General features: G+C 43.3%; 1 protein-coding gene across 3 annotated transcripts in view; it reads left to right on the top strand.

Moving 5' to 3' along the window:
* The window catches only part of LOC132402765 (thyroid adenoma-associated protein homolog), a 440,832-nt gene that overhangs the window by 353,950 nt on the left and 64,353 nt on the right, over nt 1–22,529 (top strand). For 2 of the 3 annotated variants that reach the window (XM_059985752.1, XM_059985754.1), the window contains 3 exons: nt 13,406–13,478; nt 13,568–13,727; nt 15,441–15,572. In XM_059985752.1, the coding sequence (XP_059841735.1) occupies nt 13,406–13,478; nt 13,568–13,727; nt 15,441–15,572 (365 nt within the window). The remainder of the gene's footprint in view (nt 1–13,405; nt 13,479–13,567; nt 13,728–15,440; nt 15,573–22,529) is intronic. The other variant, XM_059985753.1, reaches the window with a different exon arrangement.

Raw genomic sequence — 22,529 nt, forward strand, 5'->3', positions numbered from 1 at the left:
TGGTGGTTGCTTCTGATATCAGTCCAGCCTTTAAATTTTCTTCATTCAATTTGGGAACTACATATTTCCCTTTTCCTTCAATAATAATATTCATCTCCCCACCTTTGATCTCCTCACTAACTTTTAACACACCTTCGAGCACAAACACCTGGGAACTCTCACTTCCCACTATTACCAAGGTTAACCCTTTCTTCACTGAACCAAGTCCATCTGACCCACAAGGACTGCATTCCTTTTCAACTGAATCAAATACCTCAGACTTTTTCTGAGCTCCATTACTAGGTTCAGTACCACGTGCACCGACATCTTGGACACACTCAAATGGAACATTTGCCTCTTCCAGGCTTTCAATACCCGTACCTGGTCCAAATTCTAAATTCCCCTGATTCTTCCAGCTACTCTCTGGGCAACTCCCTTCCGGAGTAAACTCACCCCCGCGGGCTAAAACAACCTCATCTGCCAACCCAGCAGACTTCTTCAAGGTAAGGGCACCCTTTTCATCTAGGACTGCCCTCATTTCATTATCGGGAACACCTTTAGAATTTTCAACTTCTTCAAACAGTTCTGCCAAACCAGACAGATCATCCATGTCCAACTCTGGACCTTTTAACAGCTTTATCTGTTTCTCATCTTTATTTCGTGCCTCTATAACTTTTCTCCTCGTTAAGGGCCGGTCTACCTCCTCTCCCTTACTCTCTTTCACTTTACTACTCTTAGTTTTACCACCCTCTAAACCCTTGTGGTACAGGGTCGGTGAAAACGTCTCGGCCAACTCGATACTGGCCGGATTTAAACTGCTCTCGTTCTCAGTTGCCTTTCTCAACACGCTGCGAGTGATCACGCATGCGGGATAGATGTTGGAATCTAGGGGCGGAGCCTCCACCGGCTGTCTAGTCAGCATCATTGCTGACCAAACCTTACCACCAGCTAAATCATTACCTAGAAGGACGTCCGCATCAGTTCTCGGGAATTCTGATTGCACCCCCATTTCAACTGGTCCAGGTACCAGCTCACAATCCATAATGATCCTATGCAAGGGCACCATTTCCGTCCCTTTTCCTATTCCTTTCACAGCTACCATTCCTGTCTTGCGACCAAAATCCAGTACCTTACTGCTAATCAATGATAATTCAGCCCCCGCGTCTCTCCAGATCCGTACTGGAACTGGTGTGTCTCCCTCCCTCACAGACACGGTTCTGTTTGACATACAATTCTCAGACCCTTCTTGTACTCTGTCTACCTGGGGCTCTCTTGTCGATTTACTGATTACCACGGCACATCCAATAGGGACTGCTGCTTTCCCTTTTCCTGTCACTTTCCTCGGAGCAAAGCACCTCGATGCACTATGTCCCCCCTTTCCACAATTAAAACAGGTCAAGCCTGGAAATCTCTGGCCGTCTTGCCTCTCCCCCTCAATCTTACCACTAGCTCCCGGCGGGACCTCTGCCTCAACCGGCGGGCTTTCTTGATCATTCCCACGGTCTCTCTGGGAACCTTTATTCAAGGAAAACTTTGTCTTGTGGGTTAGGGCATATTCATCTGCAAACCTAGCAAATTCGGAGATGGACTTATTCGGCTTCTCATTCAAATACATCCGGATATCCTCCAAAACACAACCTTTAAATTCCTCAATCAGAATTAACTCCCTGAGACGCCAAAAATCCTCTTCCACTATTTCTGCTGTACACCAACAGTCCAAGAGCACACCCTTCTCATAGGCAAACTCAGTATACGTCTGATTCCACCCTTTCTTTAAATTTCTGAACAGTTGTCTATATGCTTCAGATACTAACTCATAAGTCTGGAGAATGGCTGCTTTTACTTTGTCATAACTCTCCGACCCTTCCTCCTCCATGGACAACGCTGTATATGCTCATTGTGCCTTCCTTTTTAACACATTTTGTAACAACACCATCCACTGCTCTTTGGGCCACTTCTGATTCACTGCCACCTTTTCAAAAAGTAAGAAATAACTATCAACATCGGTCTCCTCGAACGGAGGTACTAACCTCAACTCCCGACTAACATTAAACTGCTCCTCTCGGTCTGACCCTTGATCTCTTCGCTCTTGTCTTAACTTCTCCATCTCCAAGTCATGTTTCCTCTGTTTCTCTGCCTTGTCCTGCTCCCTTTTCACCTCCAACTCCTTTAGCTGGAGCTCATGCTCCCTTTGTCTCTCGGCCCTTTCTTTCTCTTTCTCTTTCTCAGCTGCTTCCAGCTACTTTAACTTAATTGCATGTTCCAACCTTAACTTCTCCAACTCTAACTGAGTCGTCCCACTAGCTGGTACCTTTTCAGGGATATTTTCCAGTACCTTAGCTGCAAACACATTCTTCCCAATATAATACTGAGTTATTGCCCTTCGCACCTCCCGCTTTTTCGTTGATAACCTCACCTCTGCAAGGTTTAATCCCTTCGCCATTTTTATCAAGTCTGATTTGGTGGCCGCCTCTAGCGCCTCTAGAGTCAGGTTTTCTATAAATTCATCCAGGTCCATCTTTGCTGGTTTCCCATCTGGCTACCCGCGTAACCAGATCCAAGTTTGGACTTACAAGCCCGATTCACTGACCTCCCAATTTGGTGTCAAATCCTGGACGAGCCCCCAATTGTTACGTACCCTGTAACTGGGTCACTTACCAGCAAAGATAGAGAGGTCCGTTGAAGTCTGATGGTACTATTTTTAACAGTATTTATTGATAAAAATACACAAAAATAATATCAATGCAAACATACAGGTAATATATGTCGTCAATACTAAATCTAAAAGTGCGGGTATAATAATAATCAATAAGAAATAGCTCTATCGTTGTCTAGGGGGTAATGTATTGTCTGATAGAAGTATAAAAGTCACTTTAGTTCACTCAAGCTGCAGGCTGCAGCCTTTGGTTTGAGTCAAGAGAGAGAGTTTTAAAACTTGCCCATTCCTTTTATGATGTCAATCCTTCGAGAGTCGTTGAGGCTGATTTCTCCTTTGTGTTAGCTAAAGCCGTTCTTCCGTGGTAAGACCCACCAATTCCGAGGCAAATGGAAAAGGACGCACGTGGGCTTTTCCACCGGTTTTCGCTATTACGCTGTTACAGGAGTTATAGCTTTTCTTCTGGTGCATCTCAAGGGGCCATTCCCCAGACCCTCTTTTATCCCCACTCACGGGGTCTCAAGATGTCAATCAGGGTGGAATGATGCCACCCCCCAACCAGCCCACGTTGCCTGAGGGCTTCCACGAAGCATAGTACTCAATACACAATTCCATCTCCAAGAGACAATGACCTTTTCCGTGGCTTTGTATCGCTGAGGGGCCAGGACATTCCAAACGTGTCTCTCTCATTTCCTGGGTCTCCTGCCCTGACTTAACAGCGATCTTGCGATTCTCAAAAAGGAGGGGGCTACTTTGTACTCTTCGGCCCCTCAGAGTTGGGACACAGGCGTAACATTCCTATAACAGGGTGACTAAAACTGTATGCGGTATTCCAGGAATAGCCTCACCAACAACTTGTACCACTGCAACATCATGTACTCAGTGCCCTGCCTGATGAAGGCCTGCGCGCTAAATGCCTTTCTCACCACCCTGCCTACCTGTGATACAGTTAACAACACACTAAGCACTTCCACTCCTAGATCCATTACACTCCTACATACCCTACCATTCATAGTATAAGTCCTATGCAGTTTTACCTTTCCAGAATGCATCACTTCACTCTGAAATCCATTCGGTACTCCTCACCACGCTTCCCCAGCTGATCAGGATTCCTCTGTAAAATATGATAACCTTCACAATCAACACCTCAGAATTTTGTGTCATCCGCAAGCTTACTGATCAAACCTTGTGCATTCATCTTAAAATCATTTGAGTAAATAATGAATAACTCCATTCTGAGAGAGAACCTTCAACCACCACCCTCTGGACTTTACCTCAGAACCAATTTTGAATCTTCAGAACTACCTACCTATTATCTCTGCCCGAGAAGGCAGTGCAGGCCAAGTCTCTGGATGCATTCAAGAGAGAGTTAGATAGAGCTCTCATAGATAGCGGAGTCAAGGGATATGGGGAGAGGGCAGGAACGGGGTACTGATTGTGTATGATCAGTTATAATCACCTTGAATAGCGGTGCTGGCTAGAAGGGCCGAATGGCCTACTCCTGCACCTACTGTCTATTGTCTATCTGTGCATTCCATAAGACCTAACTTCACTGAACAACCTATTCTGCAAAACCTTTTCAAAGACCTTACTGAAGTCCAGATAGACAGCATTCACTGCCTTGTACCTTTTTGGTTACTTCTTCAAAAAACTCCAAAAGGGTTATCAAGCATGACTTCGCATGTACAAAGCCATACAAACTCCTAATCAGACTCTCTATATCTAACGGTTGGCTTCCTCAGAATCCCCTCCTTTAACATCCCCGCTACAGATTTCAGGCTGACTGGCCTGTATTCCCTTGGCTTGTCCTTGCTACCCTTCATCATTGTTATCCACCTTCCAGTCTTCACCAGTGGCTAATAGTGAAGCGAATATCTCTGCTAAAGGGCTCCACAATTTCCTCTCTTGCCTTCCAAAAGTGCCCAAGGGTGCACGTGGTCAGGCCCTGGAGATTTATCCTTCTTAAGGCTGCAGATTCCTCCTCCCTAGTAATGTAAAATTTCTATTTTTTTCCATTGTAGATAGAGTCACAGAACAGAAACAGGCTCTTAGGCTTGTCTGGACTGTGCCAAACTATTAATCTGCCTAGTCCCATTGACCTGCACCTGGACCATATCCCTCCATACCCCTTCCATCTAAGTACCTATCCAAATTTCTCTTTAAATTTGTGAAATCCAATCCACATCCAACACTTGCACTTGCAGCTCATTTCACACATGTGCCACCCTCTGCGTAAAGAAGCTCCTTCTCATCTTCTCCTTAAACATTTCACCTTTCAGGAAGGGTAAGACAAAGGAACACATACCAATCCACATAGAGCAAATCAGAAGTGGAGACAGTGAGCAGCTTCAATTTCCTGGGTGTCGAGATCTCTGAGGATCTAACCTGGTCCCAACATTCTGATGTAGTTATAAAGAAGGCAAGACAGTGGCTATACTTTATTAGGAGTTTGAAGCGATTTGGCATGTCAACAAATACAGTCAAAAACCTCTATAGATGTGCCGTGGAGAGCATTCTGACAGGCTGCTACGCTGTCTGGTATGGAGGGGCTACTGCGCAGGACCGAAAGAAGCTGCAGAAGGTTGTAAATCTATTCAGCTCCATCTTGGGCATTAGCCTACAAAGTACCCAGGACGTCTTTCGGGAGCAGTGTCTCAGAAAGGCAGCATCTGTTATTAAAGACCTCCAGCACCCCAGGGCAAGCCCTTTTCTCACTGTTACTGTCTGGTAGAAGATACAGAAGCCTGAAGGCACACAGTCAGCGATTCAGAAACAGCTTTTTCCCCTCTGCCACCTGATTCCTAAATGGACTTTGAAGCTTTGGACATTAAACCCTTGGACACTACCTCACTTTTTTTTAATATACAGTATTTCTGTTATTGCACATTTTAAAAGAATCTATTCAATATACATAATTGATTTACTTGTTTAGTTATCATGTTTTATTTATCATTTTTCTCTCTCGCTCTCTCTCTGCCAGATTATGTATTGCATTGAACTGCTGCTGCTAAGTTAACAAATTTCATGCCATATGCCGGTGATAGTACAAGGGCTGATTGATAAGTTCGTGGTGTTACGTATCCCGTAACTGGATAACTAGACACTCTGCTGGTGTCTAGGGGTTAATAGATTGTCCGTTGGAAATATAAAAGTCACTCTGAAAGTCTGCAGGCCTCAGACCTTTGAAAATCGCTGGGTTTTGCGTGGGGCGACCGAGAGAGCGAGAGATTGGGGGGAGAAGAGAAAGAACTTGCCGAGTCTCGATGAATCTTCCGTGAAATCGGGGGAGCGTTGGTTCCCTCTCCCCGATGTTAGTTAAAAGTGTTTTTCTGTGATTCCAGCCACAAATTCCAATCCCGGAATCTAATGCACGTGGCTTCCTTCAGAATGGCTTCCCGCTGCTGTGGGATCACTCTCTCGTGTCTTCTTGGTGCGTCTGAGGGGGCTGTCCCCCTGAGACTCTCCTTTATACTTCCTCACGGGGTCGCAGGTGTCAATCAGGTTGGGATGATGCAATCTCTCTCTCAACCAGCCCACCTTGCCCAAGGGCTTTTCACGTGGTCTCCATGAGACAATAGTCGCTGTTGTCTTTATTCTGTATCCCTGGTGGGACCTGCAATTTGGCACGTTTCTCTCTCTCTCTCTCTCTCCTACTGGGTCTACTGACCCCCCTCTTTCGACGGGTGCTCTTGCGATTCTCACAAAGGAGGGGGCTGGGATCATAACACCTCCCCTCTTAAAAAACGTTTTTACCAGCGGTTAAAACGGAGTGGTCCACAGTCTTACAGGAGTTTTGAATCTAACACAATACACAAGTTTTTCTTTTCACAAAATACTACCGTTATACATTCAAGTCAGTATCCAAATAGTTAACGACTACAGTGTCCCTTTCTTTAATATCTTAACATGGCGAATTGTACATCAGACTTCAATTTAATAACCACCTATTTATTTTTTTTCCCTAAGCAACAAAACTAAGGAGGTGTGACCTTAGCTTAGGTGCATTTACAAAAGTTTACGCGAATACTAATCGTTTCAGTCGTTTAACTTAACCGGCAGGTCTCCAAAGGGCTGTCTTTAGTATTCCCAGGCTTTGGCGCAAACCCGTTCAACCTGCCTGGCTGTCTAACAATGGCATCTCCATTAACCGTCACCTCTTTTTCGGCGAGCCCCCCCGTGGGGAACTTGAGTAATTTTTCGTGGTGAACTCCTGCCAGCCTCGTTCATCTGGGTTATTTTTGCAACACCATGCCCCAAACTTAGACCCTTTTCACCCAATTCTTCGATTTTTCCCAGGTGGCTGGCCCTTTTATCAGTCCCCTTCAGGCTATTGGTGTTTGATTCGAACTCTTCGCTCAAGTAGCCTGTCGAAGGCAGCCTTTTCACACCCCATCCTGGCATAACAATAGAGTGGGGGGCCCCACTATTCCCCGGCTCACTCTGTGAGCGAACTGCCAGGTTTAAGATTTCTTCCTTCGATTTGGAAACTACAGGCTTTTCGTTTCCTTCGCCAACAATCCTCACCCCCCCATTCTTAAATTCTGCATTAACTTTGATCACTCCTTCGAGTACAGACGCCGGGGAACTCACACTTTCCCCGGTTACCAAGGTTAACCCTTTTCCCACTGAACCGAGTCCATCTGACCCACAAGGACGGCCGCCCCGTTCCACTGGATCAGATACCTCAGACTTCTTCTGAGCTCTGTTACCAGGTTCAGCACCTCGGTCATCCCCATCTCGGACACACTCAAACGGGACATTGGCCTCTTCCAGGCTTTCAACACCCGTACCTTTTTCAAATTCTAACTTCCCCCGATCCTCCCAGTTACTCTCTGGGCAGCTCCCACCCGGGGAAGGTGCAACCCTGCGAGCTGAAACAACCTCCTCGGCCCTTTCAGCAGACCCCTTCGAGGCAAGGGTATCCTTTCCATCTAGGACTGCCCTCCTCTCATTATCGGGAACACCTTTCGAACTCTCACGTTCTTCAAACAATTCTGCCAAACCAGACAGATCATCCACGTCCAACTCTGGACCTTTCAACAGCTTTATCTGTTTCTCATCTTTATCTCCTACCTTTAGGACCTTTCTCTTCGCTAAAGGCAGATCTATCTCCTCTCCCTTACCCCCTTTCACTTTACTACTCTTCGTCTTACCACCCTCGAAACCCTCATGGCACAGGGTCGGCAAAGACGTCTCGGCCAAATCAAAACTGGCCAGATTTAAACTGCTCTCGTTCACAGCTGTCTCTCTCGACAGGCTGCGAGTGACCGCGCCGGCAAAATGGTCTTTGGGCGCTAGGGACGGGGCCACCGTACTCGCCGGTCGCCAGGTTGGCAGCATGGCTGACCAAACCTTACCCCCGCTAAGTCGTTTCCCAGCAGCATGTCCACATCAGCTCTCGGGAATTCTGAGGGCACCCCTATTTCAACTGATCCATACACCAACTCACAATCCAGAATGACCTTATATAAGAACACCATTTCTATCCGTTTGTTTATTCCTTCCACCTTTACCATGCCCGTTTCCCGACCAAATTCTAGTAGCTTACGGCTAACCAGGGATAATTCAGAGCCCGTATCCCTCCAGATTCGTACGGAAACTGGTGTGTCTCCCTCCGTCACAGACACGGTTCCGTGTGACAGACAACTCCCAGAGCCCTCTCGTACTCTGTCTACCCTCGGCTCTCTGGTCGATTTGCTGATTACCACGGCACACCCTATAGGGACTGTGGTTTTCCCTCTTCCCATCTCCTTCCTCGGAGCAAAGCATCGAGATGCAATGTGCCCTCCTTTCCACAATTAAAACAGGTCAAACCCGGAGCCCTCTGGCCGTCTTGCCTTTCCCCCTCAACCTTACCGCTAGCTCCCGGTGGGACCTCTGCCTCACTCGTTGGACTTTCTCGATCGTTCCCACGGTCTCTCTGGGGACCTCTATTCGAGGGAGTCTTTGACTTGTGGGTTAGGGCATATTCGTCCGCCAACCTGGCAAATTCTGAAAAGGACTTATCCGGCTTCTCATTCAAATACACCCGGATCTCCTCCAGAACACAACTTTTGAATTCCTCAATCAAAAATAACTCCCTGAGATGCCCATAATCCTTGCCCACTCTTTCTGCGGTGCACCAACGGTCCAAGAGCACCCCCTTCTCATGGGCTAGCTCGGTATACGTTTGATTCCACCCTTTCCTTAAATTTCTAAACTTTTGTCTATATGCCTCAGGTACCAATTCGTAAGTCCGGAGAATTACCTTTTTCACCTCATCATAATTCTCCGCTCCTCCCTCCTCCAGGGACAAGGCCGCATATGCTCGTTGGGCCTTCCCCTTTAACACACTTTGTAACAACGCCACCCACTGCTCTTTTGGCCACTTCTGATTTACTGCCTCCTTTTCAAAAAGCAGGAAATAACTATCGACATCTGTCTCCTCGAACGGGGGCACCAATCTCAACTCCCAACTAACATGAAACCGCTCTGCTTGGTCTAACCCTTGATCTCTTCGCTTGTTCTTCATCTTCTCAATTTCCCGGTCATGTTGCCTCTATTTCTCTTTCTCGGCCCGTTCCTTCTCTTTCTCTTCTGCTTCTGGCTTCTTTAGGTGAATTTCATGCTGTCTTTGCCTTTCCCTCTCTCTCTCTTGCCTTTCCCTCTCTCTCTCTCTCTCTCTCTCTCTCTCTCTCTCTCTCTCTCTCTCTCTCTCTCTCTCTCTCTCTCTCTCTCTCTCTCTCTCTCTCTCTCTCTCTCTCTCTCTCTCAGCCACTTCCAGCTTTTGTAACTTAAGTTCACGTTCCACCTTTAATTTCTCCACCTCTACCTGAACCGTCCCACTTGATGGTACTTTGTCAGGGATATCTTCCAATACCTATCTTCAAACACCTTCTTCCCAACGTAATACTGAGTTATGGCCCTTCGTACCTCCTGCTTTTTCAAGGACGACCTCACTTCTGTGAGGTTCAACCCCCTTCGCCAAATTTAACAAGTCTGATTTGGTGGCCGCCTCTAGCGCCCCCTCCGTCGGGTTTTCCATAAATTCCCCCACGTCCATCTTTGCTGGTTTCCCGTCTGGCTACCCGCGTAACCAGATTCAAGTTTTTTGATTTACAAGCCCGATTCACTGGCCTCCCAATTTGGTGTCAAATCCCGAGACGAGAAACCCAATTATTACATATCCCATAACTGGATAACTTACCAGCAAAGATAGAGAGGTCTGTTGAAGTCTGTTGTCACTATTTTCAGACGTTTTTATTTATAAAGGGACACAAAAATAGGGTTAATACATACATTCAGATAGTGCACATCGTCAACATTCAATCTAAAGTGCGGGTATAGTAATAATCATCATTAAGAAGTGAGCTCTGCTGGTGTCTAGGGGTTAATAGATTGTCCGTTGGAAATATAAAAGTCACTCTGAAAGTCTGCAGGCCTCAGCCCTTTGAAAGTCACTGGGTTTTGCGTGGGGCGACCGAGAGAGAGAGATTGGGGGGAGAAGAGAAAGAACTTGCCGAGTCTTGATGAATCTTCCGTGAAATCGGGGGAGCGTTGGTTCCCTCTCCCCAATGTTAGTTAAAAGCGGTTTTCTGTGATTCCAGCCACAAATTCCAATCCCGGAATCTATCTCTCTCTCCTACTGGGTCTACTGACCCCCCTCTTTCGACGGGTGCTCTTGCGATTCTCACAAAGGAGGGGGCTGGGATCATAACAGTGGCCTAAGGTAGAAGGCGTCAATTTTAGAAAATCTAGCACATTTATTTTTCAACATAGTCCCCTCCTACTTTTACACACTTAGTCCAGCGGGCGTGGAGCATACGGATCTTGGACCTCCAATAACTCATCAGTAAATACTCAATGGGTGATTGATAAGTTTGTGGCCTAATGTAGAAGGAGATGAGTTATTAACTTCAAGCTTTCTGCATAATCACTCAAAGAGTTGACCTGCATGTGCCTGTAACGAAAGCTGTATAACTCATCTCCTTCTACCTTAGGCCATGTCCTTATCAATCACCACTGCTGTGGACTCTTCCTGGAAGACCAAGATCTGTATGCTCCATGATCGCTGGACTAAGTGTGTAAATGTAGGCGGAGACTGCATTGAAAAATAAATGTGCTAGGTTTTCCAAAATTGACTCCTTCTACCTTAGGCCACACACCTATCAATCACCCTCGTAAACCTGATTCTGATTTCAACCTTAACCCATGAACTGTAGTTCTCATCTCACTCAATTTCAATGGAAAAAAGCCCATAAAACCCGTTTTACCCGGTGTCTCTAGAAACACGGCCGGTTAGCCCCTCGCTAACAAGCCAATGGACTCTGCTGTGAGAGAACCACCTTTCTCAAACTCCGTACATAAGGGGTCAATATAACTCGAGTCCACTAGACTGGGAGAGCCAGGATGTTTCAACCACCCACACCCCAATCTGAGTGAATACTGTATAAATGCTGCCCACTTACAATTATAAGAAAGGTGTATTTATGAAGCAACACACACAAAATGCTGGAAAAACTCAGCAGGCCAGGGAGCATCTATAGAAAAGAGTTCAATCGAGGTTTCACGCTGAGACCCTTCAGAAGGACCCTTCAAGAAGAAAAAAAATTAGAGGGCCATTATAATTAAGACAGTCAAATATGTAGAAAGTTGGCGCGCAGATCTTCCAAAAGCTGGAGGTGTCCATATACTCACAGTGCCAACTCCTGTTCACTGCTAGAACTTTCCATCTTGGACTCCATTGAAAAGTACATTCCGGTTGGATCGAATCCTACCGCTGGCTCTCTTGATCTACTCTCTCCATCTCCCACCGGAAAGGACCTCAACCCCTTTAGTGTTCGTCATAAAACCTGTCCACCTAACTTTCCCTGGAACCTTCTCCCAATTCCACCATCCCGATTGGCTGACCTAACATTCCTAAGCTGAACATCACAACCCAGTAACCCAAACACTACCAAAAGAACACACTGCTTCTATGGAAAATTATTAAATGAAATATCCCACAGCATTAACAGTAAATGCTTAGCAGTAAAACCTTAACCAGGGCATTACACTCTCTATGCACCTCATAATTTTAAATGAGAGAAAATCTGCAGATGCAGGATATCCGAGCAACACATTCAAAATGCTGGAGGAACTCAGCAGGCCAGGTAGCGTCTATGGAAGCGAGCACAGTCAATGTTTTGGACAGGACTGAAGAAAAAAAGCTGGAGTAGAATTAAAAGGTGGGGGGAAGGGAGAGAGAAACACAAGGTGATAGGTGAAACCTGAAGGGGGAAGGATGAAATAAATAGCTGCAAAGTTGATTGATGAAAGAGACTGAAGACCACAGAAGAAAGAAAAAGGGGAGGAGCACCAGGGGGAGGTGATGGGCAGGCAAGGAGATAAGGTGGGAGAGGAAAAGAGTATAGGAAATGGAGAAGGAGATGGGTTGTGGGGGGCATGACCGGAAGTTTGAGAAATTGTTGTTCATGTAATCATGCTGGAGGCTATCCAAACAGAATATAAGGTATTGTTCCTTCATAATAAGTGCGGCATCATCACGACAGTGGAGGAGACCATGGGTAGGCATATCAAAATGTGATGTGGACTTAAAATGGGTGGCCACTGGGAGATCCAGCTTTTTTCTAGTGGATCTATTTCTGTTGGAGGGCAGGAGGGAGCATAGAGGGGGAGCAGTGAGAGAGGGTTTCACTGAATTTCCATCGAAGGGAAAATTCAAATTTCTCCGGGATAGGCTTTTTCCCTGTTGCTCTCCGACAGAAATAGATCCACCAGAAAAAGCGGGATCTCCCAGTGGCCACCCATTTTAATCCAAGCAACGCACACAAAATGTTGGACCAGGCAGCGTTTATGGAAAAGAGTAAATAAACAGTCAATGTCTTGCCCCAAGTCGTCAACTGTTTTCTCCTTTCCATAGATGCTGTGATGCATAGATGCCTGCTGTGTTCCTCCAGCATTTTGTGTGTCTTGTTAGGAGTATTGTTAATCTATTTAGTCATCAAGCTCCCAAGCCCAATGTAGGCTTCCTTCTTTTACTTGACCAGAGACTCAATATCTCTTGCCTGCCAAGGTGTCCTGAACTTGCCAGGTTTACCTTCACCCTAACAGGAACGTGCTGCTCCTGGATCCTTGCTAACACACTCTTAAAGCCTTGTATTTGCCATTCATTCCTTTCCTTTCAATCAGGCTTACCGGATGACCTCTGCTAGATCCCAATTCCCCCAAACGTAGCCTTTTTTATGTTAGGACTCCAACCTAAAGATCTGTCCAATACCTTTATATCACTGTCTTAAAATTAATAGTAATAACATGTGACAGCAAGAGCTTAACTTTTCAAATCTTACATTTTCTTCTAATTTAGGAGTAATCACTCTGCACTGCCAGTCATTAAATTATCTAACAAGTTCAAGCAAACAAATTACAAAATGGGATGCATGTTGGAAAGTTGAATGCAGGCATCTTGTCCCCTTGAAGGCAAATGGCATGTACAAAGAATGGAACCAGGGGTATGCACCTCCATGACCCAAGCCTAATACTTATATAAATAATTGAAAAGGAGTTTGTCTCCAGAATGTACTTGCATGACCCTCAGAAAGTGCGATAATTTAAGTAATTGCGTGTGCTTTTGATGAAGAACACACTTGTTTCAGGATGTTTAGGGATATGCTTTGGAAATTAGCAGTTGATGATGTTTTGGTTAAATTTAATTTAAATATATTTTGTCAATTTAACTTCTGTTTTGAATCCCAGCTATATACTTACTGTGTTTTTCCTTCTGTATTTTAGTGTTGAGATGCAAAGTGCAACACTTAATCTGACTTCAAAATTAGTGATCCATCTTGTGCAGAAGGAACAGGAGGTAATGCAAACCACCTAATCATTTATGGTAAATCAATACGTCTTCTGAGAATAGTTTCTATAACTTTCTCATATACGGCTCTTTCTCAGCAGAAAACCTTGGATTCCATAAGTGAAGAGCTCAGACAGTGGGTCCATTTAGTTGAACAGAGTTGTGGAGTAGAGCAGCAGACAGAAATGCGATTGACAGCTGCAGAAGTCCTCATTGCTGCTGTCCCATCTTTCCTTGCCAATAAACAGCTTTATTTAGGTGGGTAAATACTTTAGACTAAGAAGAAAAAGCAGACAGGAAATGTGTTTGCTGCTGCTCTGTGAATAACTGTATAGATCCATCAACATTGCAGAGTGATTTGTTTATATTCTTCCCCCAAGAGATGATCGTCAATATATTGTACGGTAATTCATGCATGATTTCTACATTGCTTGCATTTATAATGCTACCCTACTGAGGCAGTTTTAAAATTAACATGACTCCTTGAACTATTACCTCATTCAGTAGAACACTGTTTCACACTTAATCATCTAGAAAGTCATTGAACACCCATTAAAATCTTGCTTTACCCTTTACTTAAGAATAATTGAATTCTGCATTTCGACTAGTCTGAACTGGTCTAAAATAAGTTAGGTCATGAAATGTAATTTAATTTCATTGATTACAAAATTTTAATTATTTTTCTCAAAGAATTCCTTATTTTCTCAAGGAAACAGAATGAGATCCAGATTTACTTAACTGCTTGGGATGAAAGTATTCTGTTCAGATAAGCATATATTGTAAATAAAACTTGGTAGTAGACTGCAGAATATTTTAATCCAGTTCCCCTATAGCAGCAGGAAATAAAATACAGGTTGATAATTGGAGTTGCCATACAACACCACAAGTGTAATGGTACACTATGAGACCCTGGAAGTGTGAATTGCCTTGCGTATTGGGAATTACTTCTCAATGAAGGCAAACATTGATGCTATGATTCGCCAAAATCATCATGCATCAATGCAACTTTTTTGTCATTTGAGAAGAATAGTGTTTGAAGATTAAGACAGTAGAATTAATACAAAGCTCATGGTCTATTGGACAGCAGTGATCAATGCCCTCACTTTCAACTCCCAATCACTTCTTTCCCTTTCCACTTTCCCACATTCTCCTTGACCTGGTCCTTCTTCCAGTTGCTGTTGGCTGCTGGCCCAGAGAGACTTTCTGAGCTATACTGCTGGCTCAAGATTGAAATCTTCTTTACTTCTTTACTGCTCAGTTGCCTGGTGCTTAGGCCAGAATAAGATCATATCCAAACTACGTTTAAAACATTGATTAGGTTTGTTACAATAAAACATCCTACCAACTTCCTTAGTCAAACTAAGCTTCAACTGAGATACCAGGGGACCATAGATACTAGTAGAACAATACAGTACAATGCAGGTCCTTTGGCCCACAATGTTTTGCCAACCTTTTAACCAAGGTGGAATCCAATTCTTCCCTCTCTCATAACCCTCAATTTTTGTTTTATCATGTCCCTATCGAAGTGTCTGTTAAATCTCCCTAATATATCTGCTACTACCTCCACCCTTGGCAGTGTATTCCTCACAGTTACCACTCTCTTCATAAAAAAAATCAATCTCTGGCATACCCCCTAAAACTTCCTCCAGTCACCTTAAAATTTCATGGACCCTTTCATTTCCATTTCCTCCCTCGGAAAAAGGCACTGACTGTCCACCCTATTTATGCTTCTTATCATCCTATGCATCTCTATCAAGTTGCCTCGCATCACCCTTTGCTCCAAAGGGAAAAGCCCTAATTCGATGTATAGATCTGAATGTGTAGACCTTGACCAGATGATGTTGAGTTGGGGTAGACAAAGTATGTTGTTTTAATCATAGCCCAGAATATTTTCTTTTGGAATATTCTCTTCTTTTGAGACAGTGTTATTTTGGATAATTATTGCTGAGAACACATCCTTTGCTTTTGCAGATCTACAGGATACTTTAACCCTGTGGAGATGTATCTTCACTCTTCTGCAAGATGAAGAGCAGATGGTGAGGAATAAGGTCACAGATGTTGTACAGATGATTCCGTGCTTTCTGACGGCCTGTAAGGATAATGGTAAGTTTGTGTTCATGAAGAGAAGCTTAATAGTCAAAAGCTTTTCAGTAACACATGGCAAATGAACATACAGTACATCTACATTTCAGAGAGCAATGGAGAATGAAGTGCAGGTACATATGAGACCTTTCTTTCTCTTCTCTCAACCCTTTCCCCTTTACTCTGCATCAGAACTCTCTTATCTCTAACTTTTTCTATTTCTTTTGAAGAGACCTGATATGTTAACCTTGTTTCTGTCCCCTTAAGCATTGTGTCATATGCTGAGTATTGCCACCATTTTCTGTTTCATCATGTATGTGCCAGAGCTGTTCTCTATGTCCTTAATCTGAATTTTATTTAAAAAAGAGGATCAATTGCACATTGTTTCTGAGTTCTGGAAGGTCCCTGTACTTCTGTCCTTCTGAAATAGCATTTCCAACTGCAGTTGCATTGAGAATATGAAAAATGCCACTAACAGTAGAGAAAACTTCTGGGCAGTTGCAGTGCAAAACCATTTAGAATTTTAGAAATGCTTCTAACTTGCAGTATGAAAAATGTTTCAAATTGAATGGTTGAGGTCTCAGGTTATAAAGTGAAATATATCTACTATTTATTTCTATTAACTGTTGTGTAGTAGAAGTTGAAACGTTTCTTTTTAGCTTCATTATTGTTGACAGCCTCTCCCTCTCTCCCCACCACCAAAAAATGCAAAGGATATTCACCACAACACAGAAAATTGCCGGAGGAACTCGGCAAGTCAGCAGCATCTATCAGGGGGAATAACCGGTCAATCTTTCAGGCCAAGACCCTGGAAAGGCAGGGGGCAGAAACCAGATTAAGGGGAAGTAGTACAAGTTGGCAGGTGATAGGTGAACCAGTGGAGGAGGAAGGGGGATGGTTAGGGGAGGGAGAATGAAGTGAGAAGTTGGGAGGTGATATGTGAAAAAAGTTCAAGGGCAAAAGAAGAAGGAACCAGATAGAGGACAATGGATTATGGGAGAGAAGGATGGAGGAAGGAAAGTAGAGGGTGTCCATGGACAGGTGAGAAGAGAAGGGAAAAAGAATAGGAACTGGACAAAGAAAGAGGGGGAAGGGGAGAAATTACCTGAAGTTGGACAAATCAATGTTTGTACCCATCAGCTTGGGGACTGATCAGACAGAGGAATATTTAGGGAGGTTATGCTGCAACTATACAGGGTACTGGTGAGGCCGCACCTGGAGTACTACGTGTAGTTCTGGTCTCCTTATTTGAGGAAGGATATACTGGCTTTGGAGGCAGTGCAGAAGAGGTTCACCAGGTTGATTCCAGAGATGAAGGGGTTAGACTCTGAGGAGAAATTGAGTTGCCTGGGACTGTACTCACCGGAATTCAGAAGAATGAGAGGAGAACTTATTGAAACATATAAAATTATGAAAGGGATAGATAAGATAGAGGCAAGAAAGTTGTTTCCACTGGTAGGTGAGACTAGAACTAGCGGACATAGCCTTAAGATTTGGGGGAGTAAATTTAGGATGGAGGTGAGGAGGAACTGCTTTTCCCAGAGAGTGGTGAATCTGTGGAATTCTCTGCCAATGAAGCTATGGAGGCTACCTCTGTAAGTATATTTATGACAAGGTTGGATAGATTTTTGCATAGTAGGGGAATTAAGGGTTATGGGGGAAAGGCAGGTAGGTGGAAATGAATCCATACCCAGATCAGCCATGATCTTACTGAATGGCAGAGCAGGTTCGATGGGCCAGATGGCCTCCTCCTGCTCCTATTTCTTATGTTCACCTTTGCTTTTGCCTTTTTGTCCAAATGTTTGGTACAACAGACAGTGTTTGTCGGCTGATATGTTATGCTAAATGGCTATTGAGGGTATGAATCTAGTCAACAATTCAATTCAGCTGAGGAAAGCATAAATGTCAAGGTCATTATATAGATGCCATCTTTGGAGAGGAATCAAGAGAAGACTTATTGGTAATCACTACCTTTTATTTTGTTACCTTCAGGTAAATTGCATGTCCCATTAACAGTCTGATTAAAACCAAATAATCAAGCACAGTTCATGGAGTCTCAGTACTCTCTCCAGTGGAGCTTTTACCTGAATTTGTTCACACCACTTTTTTTTTTACAGACTTTTGATTATGAATTGTACTGAATACCTGACTATAAAAGCCAACAGAATAGCTTGATTCCTTTTTAGGTAGTACAAATTTTAACTTTAACCCTGCACGCAAATGGAAATGAAGGGAAAGATTTGTCAGATGATGTTGTGTTTTTATGGTAATTATTCACAGTATATTGCTGTTAAAGCAAACAATGTGTGCAGTTTTCCTTTCTCATTCTGAAATTAGTTTACCAGATACACTTGTCAGAACTGTATTTGAATTGGTTCGTGTCTAAATTGTCAAGTTAGCCGTTTATGACTTCCATCACCATAACATTGCCTTTCATGGAGCAGACGTGGTTGGGCATACTTTAACTCTGTGCTCATTCATATCAGTACAACAGTTTAATACACCACTTTGCTTGGCTAATGGCTCTCTGTTGGCTTCTTCCCATTAGCAGAATGAAAAGTGAAAGGAATAATTAATTTAATAAGCTACATTTTGGGAAGGATTGATAATTTTGCAGATTATTGGTGGATTAATATCTTTCAAGCTTTATCAAATTTCAACGTCTTTGTCTTTAATTATGAAAAAAATGAACTATGTATCATTTTAATTCATCATATTATTCACAGGTTTGAAGGTACAATTTAATGTCAGAGAAATGTATACAATATACATCCTGAAATGCTTTTTCTTCGCAACCATCCAGGAAAACAGAGGAGTTCCCAAAGAATGAAAGACAGTTAACTGTCAGAACCCCAAAGTACCCCCCCCACAAGTTTCCCCCTCCCGCGCAGAAGCAGTAGAGAGCGCAAATCCCTCCTTCACCCACCAGCAAAAAAAAGCACTTTTGCACCGCTACCGAGCACAGAAACATGAGCAAAGCAACAGCAAAGACACAGACTTGCAATTACCCCAAAGACTTTGCACTTCACCCGGCATCAACGTAGTGTGTGTGTGTGTGTGTGTGTGTGTGTCTCTCTCTCTCTCTCTCTCTCTCTCTCTCTCTCTCTCTCCCCCCCCTCTCCCTGTCCCCCCTCCCCCTCCCTCCCTCCCCCCCCTTCTCTCCCTCTCTCCGTAATGAGGGAGAAAGAGGTATCTCCATTTTTCCAGCAAGCGGGGAGACATAACAAACTCTCTGGTTTATGATGTTAAAAGTCTGCCATGTCGCTTTTTTCAGGCTCTGTGCCTGAAGACCACAAAGATCCCGAGATCTTTGTCTGGGCACACAGGAGATATCCCGACTTCCCCGAAGACACCGACCCTCGATCCTTCCGTCTCCAGAGCCCTGAGATCCTTGGCTTTCGAATCTGAGCTGGATTCTTAGGCCGAGCCTTTGGCGTGCCGAACAACAATGGCAGGTTGTGGAACCCCGGGAGGTACAGTTCCCATACCAGGCAGTGATTCAGCCAGTCAGGATGCTCTCAATTGTGCCCCTGTAGAAAGTTCTTAGGATTTGGGGACCCAAAGCTTAAAAGACTGCTAGACAGGTATATGGAGGAATTTAAGGTGGGGGGGTTATATGGGAGGCAGGGTTTGAGGGTCAGCACAACATTGTGGGCCGAAGGGCCTGTAATGTGCTGTACTATTCTATGTTCTATACCAAACTTCCTCAACTGTCTGAGGAGGCCTTTTTCACACCACACTGCTGGTGTGTAAAGACCTCGTTGATGTGGATGCTGATGAACTTGAAGCTGTTTACCCTCTAGCCCCAGATCCATTGATGTCAATAGGGTTAGCCTGTCTTCATTCCTCCTTTAATTTTCTTTGAATGATTACTAAACTAGCTGTGGACAGTTATTAGAAGCTGCCAGGTATCCACATAGTGATAGTTCATCAATCTGATTTTAACAAGTTATGTATTTGAATATACTTTATCAAAAGGCAGTGGGTGTGATATTGTACTGTATTTTACACCTCTATTTCATTGTGCTTTCTTGCTATTGATAGTCCTTCCTGCAGCAGTGAAACAACCAAAGAAAAAATGGACAGTACTGAATCAAAAATAGCAACTGATGACTAGAGTTAGGCCCTATTCTTCTTCAGTCACTTCCTTATTCATTATAATGCACATGGAGGCTATTTGGCCCATTGAAGTCCGGCCAGCTCCCGCAGATCAATTCTATCAATCCCATTCTCCTCCTTATTTCTTTCCAGTGGATCTATAACGACTTCTCTCTCACTTGCCTTTTGATTCTTTTTGCCTACATAAGGGCTATCACAGCAGACTTTTTTGGGAGGTGGGAAGAAGCTAGAACACATGGATATCACTTCAGGTCAGTAGTGAACCCAGGCCCCTGGAGCTGCCTGTGATCTTCTTTCCATTGGAAATTGGGGATGTTTGTCAAGGATTTCACGATTTTGAATTCTGTTGTCAGCTCCCAACATAGTAAGTGATCCACTACTACCTGTAGCAAAGTAAAAACTCATGGCCATCTCCAATGGGATAGTCTAATCATGACCTTGGAAGTTCAGAGGCATTACCATCATGGAGTCACTATTCATCAATATCCTGGAGATCGCCATTGTCCAGAAACTTAACTGGACCAGCCATGTTGACTTCCCTATGTGGTGTTTTTGTGAACAAGGCAACAAATACCAGCCTATACTGCACTTCCACCCACCATTTCTTAAACTATGATACACACTATGTCCATTTTAAACTACATTGGCTGGGTTTTAGTGCAGCCAGCCTTAAGCACATAGTCCTGAAATTTGCCTTTCCCCTTTCATTAAAGACCATTTCAATGTAATGCAGTAAGAGCAAGATCAAAAGAGATCAGGTTGATCATAAATCACGTTTCCCAGAATCTTCTACGTCAATACAACCTTACCCCTGTGTGACATGTAATTGCAATGAAATTGAAGTGGAGCAGTCTGTTACAACTTATTCTGATGCTATACAAGTCATTTGACATAGTTTAGACAACAAAGCAATTGTAGATTTTGTATCAGCAGACTTTTTTAAGAAGCTGGAGGATTTTACTTGTGTGAAGCAAGCACAAAATCTGTTCAATAACATTTAATGCTGTTGTCTCAATCTCTTTAAAGTGTTTTCCATCACCATGAATTCAATTGTACTCTATAGTATTAGTAGTCTTATCTCTCTTCCTGTGCTGTCTAATACATAAGATTTGAAAATGAAAGAAGGCAAACTTATATAATTGGACAGATGTAACCCATTTCATGAAGAACGTCTCTCACATTATTTGAATTAATTTGTAAAATAAAGTTTTCCTCAACGTGTACTTCCAGTTGCCAACTAGCACAGCACTGGCATAACAACACTGTGTCTGGTCCTCAAAGTCAACAGAAGCAGACAGAAGTTTGCTTAGATAGAAATTATTCTCCTAGTATAAATAAGCAAGCTTTTTTTTGTAAATAGCTTCAGGAGAGTAAAGGATAGATTTGTATAATTAAAGTGAAATCTTTAAAGCAAGTCCTGAGAAAGAATCAGAGCTAAATATTAACCTTAAGTCTCTTCCTCTTTTAAATCAAAATCTACTGCACATATTTTAAGAACTTTAAACATCTGAGGCCAGAATGCACATTTATCTGTGTTCTACTCTTAACTGGTTTAATACTGTGAGCATGGAGAGTAACTGCCAGCGTTCCTAGAGTTTCCCCGTTTAATCTCTTATAGTGCAAACAAAAAACTCTTTACATGCAGTAGTCATTAAAAATAACCAAGCTTCACAAAACGTGGCTAGCAGAATAGCACACATATTTCAGGGTTACTAGGCTAAAGTGCATATGATGGTTCCAGTCTGAAATTTAGCTGCAAGTAATAGTCTTTTAGTGGTATCATCAAATGGATCAATTATAAACCATGAAAGCCTGAATATGGAAATCTCATCACCATTTTTACAAACTAAATAAATCTCTGCTCTTCCTTTTTAAAAAAGAATCAAAAGATGCATACGATATTTGCTAGTGCTATAATCATAATGCTCAAATAACCAGTCAATGCTTTTGCACATGTGAACATCTGTCTTGACTCAAAAAGCTGATTTTTGTGGTTCAGTCCTCAGTCTGGTTCTATTAAATCTTGACTCAATTACAGCACCTCTTAGCCTCACACTTTAAGCAGGCGGAGCACTATTGAATGCTCCATCATAGTAGCCTTGGAAGATCCTTTATTGGAGGCCCTCTGCCCGATGAATGTTTCTTACAAATGATACACAGAATACAAGATCACTTTCCAATAGGACAGGATTATGGTAGTTCCCAATTAGATGTAGACCACCATTTTTCAGGATCGATCCCTTGGTGAAGACAGACAATGAAACACACCATTGTCTTCATTACCTGTGACTGAATTAAGAAAAGTTATGGTGAAGAAATCTGGCACAAACACAGAATCTACCAACCAGTAGTGTTGCCTGCCCTCATATATGCTTCTGAAACTTGGGCTACTTTCAGCAGGCGCATCAACGCACAAGTGAAATACCACAAACGCTGTTGATATAAGATCCTCCTGAACCATTGTCAAGATAAATCCCTGCAATGGATTCCAGGCCAATATGCCCAGCAATGAGATTCAGTCAGCTACTTTTAGTGGGTCACATTGTTTGCTTAGTTTATATCATGCTCCCAAATCAGACCTTCCATTCAAAGCTCTATTAGGAGAAGAAATTACCAGATGGATAGAATTTTTTAAAATGAAGGATGTTCTCAAGGTTTATTTGAAGAAGTGCAACATCTCCATTGAACCCTGGGTCTGACACCTCCTGACCCATTTGTAGAAGAGCTTGTGCTTCCCACATTATCCTTCTCAGCTACCTCAAAACCCACAGAAATTAAATTGAAGTAAGTCATCTTCAGTTCAGGCCTTTGCCTAAGAAGAAGAGCATAGCAGTACCTAATGAGGTGGCCACTGAGTGT

The sequence above is a fragment of the Hypanus sabinus genome, chromosome 12 (genome assembly GCF_030144855.1).
Source record: "Hypanus sabinus isolate sHypSab1 chromosome 12, sHypSab1.hap1, whole genome shotgun sequence".
Classification (NCBI taxonomy): Eukaryota; Metazoa; Chordata; class Chondrichthyes; order Myliobatiformes; family Dasyatidae; genus Hypanus; species Hypanus sabinus.